The sequence below is a fragment of the Notolepis coatsorum genome, assembly GCF_963971535.1.
Source record: "Notolepis coatsorum genome assembly, chromosome: 3".
NCBI lineage: Eukaryota > Metazoa > Chordata > Actinopteri > Aulopiformes > Paralepididae > Notolepis > Notolepis coatsorum.
In genome coordinates, this window is record NC_140167.1 from 35,286,051 (window position 1) to 35,297,326 (window position 11,276).

Genomic DNA, 11,276 nt, shown 5'->3' on the forward strand with positions numbered 1-11,276 from the left:
AGACACGTTGATGAATGAGGGCCCAGGAGTTTGTCCTTCAGTGCTTTAGTTAGGCTCTTGTACCAGGAACACATTGGGTAATCAAAACAACAGGAAACCAATGAATTAGCCAGCAGCCTAAGACACAGCGTCCAATAGTTGTTTTTTTCTCGCAAAAAAATCTGGTTCTCCCAATCACCTTGCCCATAATGCTGAGAGCCATACTCTGAAGATCTTGTATGTCTTATTTCTTACTGATTTCTCACTTTGAACTGCAATCCCAGTATGAAAGGTGCTATACAAATAAAGTTATTATTACTATACTCTCTCCCCTTAGGCTGCTGTCTAGGAGGCAGCCAAGGTATCTGACTGAAGATTTGGCTAAAAAGTGCTGGCCGCCAAGGTCTATGTAGGCAATTTGAGCCTGCGCAACCTATGTTGAGATCCAAACACTATATATTCTGTTTTTGCTGTGTGAAGAGATAGTTTGAGCAATGAGCCAGTCCCTGATCCTATTGAACTCATCTCTAAGAATGTCCTGCAGCTTAGAATCGTCCTTGTGTGAGGCTAGGATGGCAGAATCATCTGCATATAAAAAAAGATTCTTATGGCATACTGTCTGCATGTCGTTAATGTAAATAAAAAATAATAGCGGACCCAAAAATCTCCCCTGTGGACTCCCATCACTGATTTCATTCTCTAGTAAAGAGGGGAGAACATGCTTGGGGAGAACATGCAAACTCCACACAGAAAGGCCTGGGAGATACCCCACCTGGGTAACACGGCAACCTGGTCCCCAAGCGGGACTCGAACCCATGACCTTCTAGCTGTGAGGCGACAGTGTTAACGAAAGGTTATGTATATAACCTAGTTATATGAGTACTGGCTAAGCGTCCCGCTCTTAAGCCTATCGAGATATACCTCATCTCATGTACCTACTGTACTCCACTAACGAAAAACAAATACGCCCACACCTGCCGGGTCCCGCCCCTATGGAGGCGTAGCCTATAAGACACTAGGCATGGTCACCAAACACTCTTCCTCGCCAAAAAAACCCGTTTCCAGGAAAAGATTCCTCAAAAAGGGACTCAGGGCCGTTAAGAGCGGAACGCTTAGCCAGTACTCCTATAACTAGGTTATATACATAACCTTTCGTTATATTATCGTACTTGGCCATCGCGTCCCGCTCTTAAGCCTATCGAGATATGGGGTAGAGCGGACGCGAGGCCCGACAGATGCACCCCCTGAGGACCCGTAAGCCCACATCAAGGGGTTGGGGAGTCCCGTCACCCCATCCTTCCTAATGAAGGGGGGGTGCAGTCAACTCCACCTGAGTGCGAGCAAGAGAGAACTAGAACCCCTTGAACACACAGCACAGGCGGAACCACGTGTGACATAACACACTGTGGCCCATACCCACACACTCGTGCTACCCTACCAAAGGACGGGAAGCAGGAAAGGCCACAGACCCCAGAACCGCCTGGGAGACAGAACCCCCGGTCATGTCCATGAGGTAAAACCTTACAAAGGGGCCCGGGGAGGACCATGAAGCTGCAGCACAGATGTCCTCCACCGAGGCCCCACCCAGCAGAGCGGCAGAGGCAGCCACCCCACGAGTGGAGTGCGCCCTGACGCACCCAGGGGGATCCAGCCCGGCCAACGTGTAGCAGAGGGCAATGCCCTCGCACAACCAATGGGACAGGCGCTGTTTCGATAGTGCCTTACCGGCACGAGAACCACCGTGACAGACAAAAAACTGATCGGTAACCCTGAGGTCCTGAGTACGGCTGAGGTAAATTCCCAAAGCACGAACCGGACATGACAGGTGAAGGCCCGCATCTAACTCACTAGCGTGAGGGGGCGGACGAAACGCCTGAACCACAATATCCCTGGAGCGGAAGGAACTCCGGATATTCTTAGGCACGAAGGCAGGATTAGGCCGCAGAGTGGCACCGCAATCGGAACGAAAAGACAGGCACTCTGGACGTACCGAAAGAGCACAGAGCTCACCCACGCGTTTAGCGGAGGTGACAGCCAGCAAGAACGCTGTCTTGAAAGACAGCTGTCCCAACGGCGCTTGCTCAAGTGGCTCAAACGGGGCCAAGGACAACCGACGAGGACCAATTGAAGATCCCAACTCGGAACCAAAGAGCATTGCACCGGCTTAACGCGTCGAGCGCCAAGCAGGAAACGCTTCACAAGAGGGTGGCTGAACAAGACATCCCCCTCAAACCCCTCATGATAGGAGGATATAGCTGCTGCATATACCCTCACCGTCGAAGCCGACAGTCTACCAAGGAGAGACTGGAGATAACTAAGGACAGCATCCAGGGGGCAGGAGACTGGGTCCCGGCCCCCCGCCTTATACCACTCTTGGAACATACGCCAACTGCCCGCGTAAAGTGCGACAGTGGAGGGAGCATGCGCATTCCGGATGGTATTAACCACAGAAGGGTCCATCCTCTCCAGACCTACCCTCCCACCAGCCACACCAACAGACGTTGGCCAAACACCGGGTACTGGAACAGCGACCCGTGTTGCTGAGAGAGGGCCGTCGCCGACCAAGGAATAACCCAAGGCGGAGCGACCAGTAGCTGGATCAAGACCGGAAACCACACTGCCGTGCCCCGGTCCGGCGCGACCAGGATCACCGTCCTGCGCTCCCTCCGTATCCGCTCCAACAGCTGACCCAACAGCTGTACAGGAGGAAAGGCGTACAGAAGACCGGGCGGCCATGGAAAGATCGAGAAGGCATCCACCCCCAAGGGGGGATGATCTGCTCGACTGACCGAGAACCACAAGGGGCACTTGTGAGAGCGTCGGCTCGCAAACAGATCTACCGAGGCCTCCCCGAAACGATCCCAGATCTGTCTGACTATGTCGGGGCGGAGTTCCCACTCGTAACGAGGACCGCCCCGAGACATCATATCTGTGCCCACATTCTCTGCACCAGGGATGTGGAGCGCCCTCAGACTGCGCAGCCTGCGAGATGCCCATAGCCAAATTCGACCGCCGCCCGGTGCAGGCGGATGGAACGAGTCCCACCCTGCCTGTTGATATACGCCGCTGCCGTAATACTGTCCGTCCTGACCAAAACGTGCTCGCCTACCACCAGGTGGTCGAACCGTTTGAGGACCAGGAGGACCGCCTTCAATTCCAACACATTGATGTGCGGGGTAGACGGGCCAGCATGGACCTTCGTCAAGCTGCCCCCCACTGCGTGGGTCCGACACGTCCCTCCCCAACCCGTGAGAGAGGCGTCGGTGAAGACCGTGACATGTGAGCGCCTGCTGCCCATGGGGACCCCAATGGTGAGGATACCCAGCCTCCTCCAATGGGCGAGATCTCCCCATATCGACAAAGGAACCGTCAACGGCTTCCATTTGTCCCTCACCGGATCTATTCCCATAGAGAAAAACCACCTCTGTATCCTCCTCATGAAGAGGAGGCCAAGAGGAACCACCGTGTGAGCAGATGCCATCATACCGAGCAGGCGCATCACTTGCAGCGCCGTGACCGTCCCTCCCAGACGGAAACCCCCGAGCGTGCGAAGGATAGACACCCGCCGATGCTCCGAGAGGGTTACAATCATGGGCCTTGACCTCAACGTCAAGCCCAAGTACTCCACCTGTTGACTGGAAAGAGGCGTACTCTTCTTCCAGTTCACAGCAAAACCCAGCCTGGTGAGGAATTCCACCACCAGCCTGGTATGAGACCTGGCAACCTCCTCCGAACGACTGAGGAGTAGAATGTCGTCGAGATAGAACAGAACCTGTATTCCCCGACGACGTAGAGGCTCCAGCGCAGTCGCTACGCACGTGGTGAATGTGCGGGGAGCCAGAGAATAGCCGAACGGCAACCTCTGGTACTCGTACGCTACGCCCTGAAACAGGAACCGCAGAAACTTCCTGTGAGGAGGGAAAATCGGGATGTGAAAATACGCATCCTTCAGGTCTATGGAGGTGAACCAGTCTCCCCTTCTGACAGCAAGCAGAAGGAGTTTGACGGTCAACATCCTGAACGGTCTCGCTACAATCAACCGATTGAACGCGGACAGATCCAGTATAGGTCTGACCCCCCCCCGTTTTCTTGGGCACCAGAAAATAACGGGAGTAGACGCCTGACATCGCGTCCTCTCTCGGGACCACGACTACGGCCTGCTTCGCCAACAGAGATTGGATCTCGTCGGCCAGGGCTGTCACTGCTGACCCTGACAATAGGGTCGGCACCAAACCTGAGAACGGAGGTTGGGGTTGCGCGAACTGCAACACAAGCCCCTCCTTCAACGTTCTCTCTATCCACCCCCCCAAACGGCATTCTTGTCGCCATATGTGAAAATAATCCCACAGCGCACCCGCCGTCAACTGACGCTGGGCCGCAAGGAACAGTAGATAGTTGGCCCGGTCCCTCCCGCTGTGCGATGCACCTAAGGGGGGCCCCCGACAGAAAGGGCCGGTTTGATACGGGTGAAGCTGTCATCAAACTGGTTGACACACACCCCCCCCTGAACACCCCTCTAGCGCATGCTGAGGAGTTGTTCTACAGCTAGACACGCAAGGCATGAGGACCCCATGGGCTCCTACACGCCGAAGCCCTGCAGTGATATTGCTATCACCCAAATCACGCTCGCCTCTTCTTTGCAGACCACTGCCGCTCTCACGGGAGTGGGAGGCATCAGCGTGATACCCCGCCTGGCGAAGGCGAGGCCGGGGTAACCCTTGCTGTGCATTCAACAGAAGAGGCCTCGAGTCCCCCTGCTGACCACTGTAGCTAGTGGCAGCCGTAACACCAGGCTCCCCCATCACACAACGTGTGGTGCAGGAGCCACGCAACAGCACAACATTCTCACGGACAGACCCAGGCTCAGCCATCAACTGGGTGTCAGCCCCTGTCCCCATGAGAAGTGAAGAATGGGGCCGCATGCGCTTCAAAGAAGGTTCGCGGCCCGCAGCCAAAGGAAAAAGATCAGAGCCCCGCTTCCGTGGGTAACAGAGAGAGGATTGAACGGGGAGCGGGCTGCTCGCAGCAGAATGACAACGGCTTGTTTTATCCAAGCCGCATACACCCAAAATGGCCGATCCCTCGGCCGCCAAGGCTGTCGGCCTTGTGGATCCCTGTTGACTCTCCGCCCAGGGCACCACTGGCGGGGGAAACATGGCCGCCTGTCGAGGGCCTCGCCACAGTTGTTGACGAGGCCGTGCTCCCACCTCTGGCTGCACAGCGTGAGGCGGTGTGGGACCCAGATCAACAACCGCCTGCGCCTCCACAGAATGACCAAAAAGACTTTCCGTGGAAAAAGGAGTCGTGAGGAGAGAAAACCTATCCTCTTCCCCAAGAGGAGAGTGCTCCAACCAAACATGCCTAACAACAAACGTTGATAGCATCCTAATCCTCCCCGCAGTTATAGCTTGCGACTGAGTCAAGATCTCTATAACACCACAAACATGCAACATGTTTACAACGTCGGCTGGACCCATAGCCCCACTACCCGACGCCAATGTGGATAGGAAACTAGCCAGCTGAGCCATAACACTGGCCGCCGCTATAAACCATCCTGCAGCAGTATACCACTCATCCGTCCATACTGCCACCCTCCGAGCCGATTCGCTCTCAAGCATCGGCCGGGTGGGACATCGTTCATCCCCGCCGGGACACAGGATCAAAGCTACCTGGCTACGCAGCCACGGTACACTCGGCCTGCACCCTGTTGTTAGCCCTTTTACCCGTAAAAAAGGTAAATAAGACTCAGCGAAACCCCCCACATTAGCAACCGACTGACCTTCATCAATGAACCGGGCAAGAGGAGGGAAAAGCGGCAACGTCCCGCAGTGGGGAATATTAGAACAACGACCCATTTCAGCATCAACATTAGCATTAACAGTAGCATTAGTAGCATTAGTGTAAGCAGCATGCTCCAAGATAGCCAGGAAATCGTCCACTGCAGTGGAACGTTCACCAAGCCACCCCGGCCCTGGTGCCGAAACACACTTCACAGCATTACTAACACCAACATCAATGCCTGATGACACAGGGCCTACCTGTGTACAAGCTGGCCCGATAGCCAAACCTTGTACGCTGCTCCTTGGTCTGCTGCCATCAGACGAGGAAACATCAACATAGGCCCGACGTGTCGCTGAAACATGCCCCGAAGATTCCAGGGGTAAGCAAACCTCCGGTAAGCTTTCAACATTACGCAACTTCTCTAATCTTTTCATAACAACTAGTTACATAAGGCGCACTGCGACCGTTATGATGGAAAGAAATAGAGGAAGAGTGTTTGGTGACCATGCCTAGTGTCTTATAGGCTACGCCTCCATAGGGGCGGGACCCCGGCAGGTGTGGGCGTATTTGTTTTTCGTTAGTGGAGTACAGTAGGTACATGAGATGAGGTATATCTCGATAGGCTTAAGAGCGGGACGTGATGGCCAAGTACGATAATATAACCACTACACCACGTGCCGCCTTAGATGGTGTTTGTTCATAAACTACAACTTTAGGACAAAACATACGGATATAAATCACACTGAAGACCTCCACAGGTCACAGGTTGTTCTCTGCAGAGATGGCCCTGAACTTCTGACCACTGGTGTCTGTCAGATAGGTAGGAGACAACCCATTTTGATGCTAGGGGACTCATGCTTATTGCGGATAGTTCGTCAAATGCCTTTTGAAGATCTATTCAAATTATTCTACAGAGCTTCCCCGTGTCTAATTCTCCTCTGATGAAGTCTGTTAAATAAAGTAAGCAGGAATCCGTTGAGTGAGACTTCCTGAAACCTGACTGGAACTTGTGCATTAGTTGTGAGTCATTGATGTATTCATAGAGCTGTTTATGGACTATCTTTTCTAGGATTTTTGAAGTGACACTCAAGATGGAGACTGGTCTATAATAATATAATTCCCTGGGTCTGACCTATTGCTTTCTTAAAGAGCGGAATTACTTTGGAGTGTTTCATGTCAGAGAGAACAATGCCCTGCTCAAAGGACAGATTAATGACATGTGATACAAAAGGGGCTCTATTGTGTCGGCTGCATCTTTCAGGAACCTGGCAGAGATGTTGTCAATGACTGTAGCTTTAGCAGTATCTACTGACACTGATTAAAAAATTTAGCTATTTGATACGACACCTAGGTTAGTGTAAAATTCCTTTCATGAAACAAAAAAGTTTGGTTTCAGAAGCAGACAAAAACTCATTTATCAATGGTGCGTACGCACAGATATGTGCGTAACCCGTGCGTACGATCATTTCTAAGCAAAGTGTGGGACTTATCAATTTGAACGTGTGCTTGACTTTGTGTGTATATCTACGCACAGCTCGCAGCATGCGTACCTGGCGCCCACGGTGGTAGAATATTATTATTGCAACGCGGAAATAAGCTTCCGTGCATTAGTTTCAACACTGCCGTGTTCTGCTGTATGACCCGTAATTCATTATAGTTCATTGTAAAATAGCGACAGTAGTGTAATTATTGTCAAACCCTATAAATATAGCATTTGGAATAAGTCTTTCTTTCCGAATGAATGCAGCATGGTTTATATATAGGGTTATATATAATCGGAATACTATGGGGTGCACTGACTGGGCTCCGCGAGGAACTGTTTTCTGAGATAGCAAATAGGAATGAATGAATGAATGAGGGGCAGTCTAATTGCCGAGAGAACATAAAAGATATGAACTAGAGTTCGCTATACCCGAGACACCTCCTTCATTTGTACCGCAATTTAAGACCGAAATTGGAGCGTGGAACAAAACGCACAAATGCCATCCCTGTGCACATTCAAGTGCCACCTGCACGGTCCATCGTGATATTGGAGATGGATCGAGCAATAGACTGTTACTTACCACTGCACTTGATAATCTCTGATTACCACCCATTATGCACTTTATTATTTAAAATATTCTGTTATGTACAGTGTTATGTGTTATGTGTTCATGTATGTATTATGTACTACGGTCTGTGGGAGCTCCCCTGAAATTTCGTTGTATACTGTGCAATGACAATTAAAAGTCTATTCTATTCTACTGTACCACCCATGTAGCTGTCAAAGCTCCATCACAAATGCAGTTATGTGAATAGAAAGGTTCTTGTATATGCTCTCGTATTATTGTTTATATAGGCTACCTAATACCGACATCAAAATAGATTGTATGCCTCTACAAATCATATGCAGGTCGAAAATGTACGGAAAATCCATCGCGATTTGGAATGAAATTGACGGAGAACTTTAATCCCTGGATATTAATCGAACGAAACGAAGAAAAAGCAGTCATATTCCAGCATGGTTATTAATGACACCAATGGCAAACAGTGGTTAACGGTCTTTATTAGTGTTTGCACTGCCCAGGCAGCAATGGTCTTTAGGAAGTTAATAGATATCATATCCGACTGTTTCCGACATCACCGTGTACATGTCTGTCAGCCTGTCCCGTATTTCTCCCAGGCGTTCGCTCGGCTTAGTCCACTTTTCCACATTTCATGGGGGTGTTTCATTACCATATATGGTTAATTACGGGCGGTTCTATATGCAAATACGTAAAACCGTGCATGAGCGTGGAGCGTAGATCAAGTGATATTTATCAACACAGAGTACTTGCAGGTGTGCGTGGGACACGTCTACGCACGTGTGATAAATCCTGATTTCTCTGTACGTACACACATTCTAAATTCTGTGCTTAAGAACGAAAATAGAACACTTTCTAAGAATTGTTGATAAATGAGGGCCCAGGTCTATAGGTCACTGCAGTGAGTCCTGGGCTGACATCATCAGTTACACAGATCTGGTGCATTGTCGAGACACCTTTGACCACTCTAAAACCAAAGGGAAAAAAGAAAAAGTAAGGAAAATCCCTCCAGAAGACCACAGAAAGACCCCAAGACCCTGAACAACATTCCTGAAATGTCCACACTGTGATCTGGCACCAACAATGACATCCTGAGATCCCTGCAATAACTGTTACCCTCAGCGATTGGCCAAATTTTTTTTTTTTCAAAAATAACATCCCTGTACGGCATGAAAAGAACCACATGGCCTTGAGTCTTGACCCTACATTTACATGGGGTTAGGTGAGACTCCCTTGGTTCTATTGAGCCCAATAAAGTTGATAATAAAGTTGTTCCTGTGTTTTGCTCCATCTGTTGTGTCTGTCTCTCTATATGGGAACCTACTTACTTACTTACTTAGGCCTTTTATTCCTTTCGGAACATAGGCCATTGATGAAAAGTTTCCACCCCCGTCTGTCTTGAGCCATCCTCTCCAGCTGTTTCCACGTCAGTCCCCTCGTCTTGAGTTCCTGCTCAGTGTCTCTTCTCCAGGTGTTTTTGGGTCTTCCTCTGCCTCGCTTGCTTTGTGGGTTCCAGGTTAATGCCTGTTTGGTTATTGCGGTTTTGTGTCTTCGAAGTGTATGCCCAATCCAGCTCCATTTTCTCATGGTCAGCTGGACCTCCACTGATTCTTGCTTGGTGCATTCCCACAGCTTGATGTTGGTGATTGTGTTTGGCCAGAAGATCCTGAGGATACGTCTCAGACAATGGTTGATGAAGGTCTGCAGTTTATTGATGATGTTAGTGGTGATTTTCCAGGTTTCAGAGCCATATAGCAGTATGGATTTGACGTTGGAGTTGAAGATTTTGAGCTTGGTGTTGAGTTTGATGTTTCGGGTTTTCCATATCTTGTTTAACATGTTGAATGTTGCTCTTGCTTTTCCTATTGTTGCCCTTACGTCTTCCTCAGTCCCGCCAACCACAGCTATAACACTACCCAAGTATGTGAATTTGTCAACCTCTTCCAGTGTCTGGCCCCCGATGGTTATGGGGTTCGTGCTTATATTATTGAGTTTTTGGTCCATTTATTTTGAGCCCAAGTCCAGCTGCAGTTGTTTCTAGCAGCTGGGTTTTGTCTTGCATCTGTTGATGGTTGTGTGAGAGTAGTGCGATGTCATCCGCAAAGTCCAGGTCTTCGAGGTGCTCCGTTAGACTCCACTGGATGCCAGTCTTTTTATTGGTTGTGGTTTGCCTCATGATCCAGTCAATGCATAGGAGGAAGAGGAAGGGGGAAAGTAGGCAGCCCTGTTTCACGCCGGTGAGCACTTTGAAGTGTTCTTGTGCACATCCGTTATGTAACACTTGGCATTTCATGTCCTGATACATGTTATATTATCGTATAGCTTACGCTCTGCTCTCTTGGAACTATCCCTTTATCCAATCTAATAATGAATAATTTTCTCTACATGCACACACCCATCCGCCTGGCGACACCCACATCCGCTCCTCTACATAAGCGGGGTCGTGGCCACACCATCAGCTCCTTCCCTATTTTCACCACCGTAAAGTGCCTGTATACACCACTTTAAGTTTAGTGCCGAAATAGTTGTTGGAAAGGAGCTACGTTGACATTGTATTTTTGTTTTTTCTCTCTCGCAAATTTACGAAAAAACTAAGAGATAATGTCTTCACCGTCGGAGGGTCTAGACGCTCACAACGTTACCCTCCACCAGCGCTTCACTATCGCAGCGTCCTCTGTGGGGTGTCTCTGGCTCTGCGGTCGTGGCAGCCAGGTGCGCCTGGGCGGCGCCCGGTGGTGAGTTTGCCTCGCCGAGGGGCCGTTGAGCCTCCATCTCCTGTGAGATGGCCGGGTTCCGGCCCTGGTTCCCCCGCCAGTGGACAGTAGGCCGAAAGGCCGACAGCTCCTCTGGTGGCCGAGGATTTGCGTCGCAGACTCTTCGCCTCGGATCGCTCTCGTCGTAGGGCGGCGGGCAGCAGGGGTGAGCGGCCTGGTTTTAGTGTTGTGCTGGAGCCAGACAAGAGTTCTCTTGCCTCTTTTCCATTTCCGATGGAAACTGAGGATTACATGGAGGGGGTGGGAGCTCTCTTGTTCGAAGCCCCAGTAGAGAGGGAGTACTGCGTCTCCTTGGGGTCCCTTGTACTCCAGGGTTGGGTTAGAACCTCTGACCCCGAGACAAGATGCCCAGCTATCTGCCGCGTCGGACGTTGGCGCCCGAGGCAGCCTCCCGTCCAGGGGCTTAAGGACGGGGTGCCTCGGCTTGATAGCCCGATGGCATCCATCCTTTGCCCCGAAATGGTGTGGGAGCCGTTAAGAAAGCCGGTTCCCCAGGGGAAATCGGCTAGGCAGTTGGCATCGTGGAGTGACCAGATGTACATCGCCTCGACTCAGAGCCTGGCTGCGACCTCCAACATCGCGCAGCTGGCGCGCTACATGTCGGGGCTGATGGTGGGCGGGTCGGTATTGGATGACCATCAATGATACCTTCACGCCCAGGTGGCTGGAGCCATCCTGC

General features: G+C 50.9%; 1 protein-coding gene across 1 annotated transcript in view; it reads right to left on the reverse strand.

The window, feature by feature from the left end:
- LOC311225765 (carboxy-terminal kinesin 2-like) overlaps positions 1-9,662 on the reverse strand; it is a gene marked incomplete at both ends in the record, with an annotated part of 42,203 nt that extends 32,541 nt beyond the window's left edge. The window contains one exon of the mRNA XM_084311159.1: positions 9,423-9,662. Coding sequence (XP_084167285.1) covers positions 9,423-9,662 — 240 coding nt within the window. The remainder of the gene's footprint in view (positions 1-9,422) is intronic.
- Positions 9,663-11,276: the final 1,614 nt, after the last annotated feature.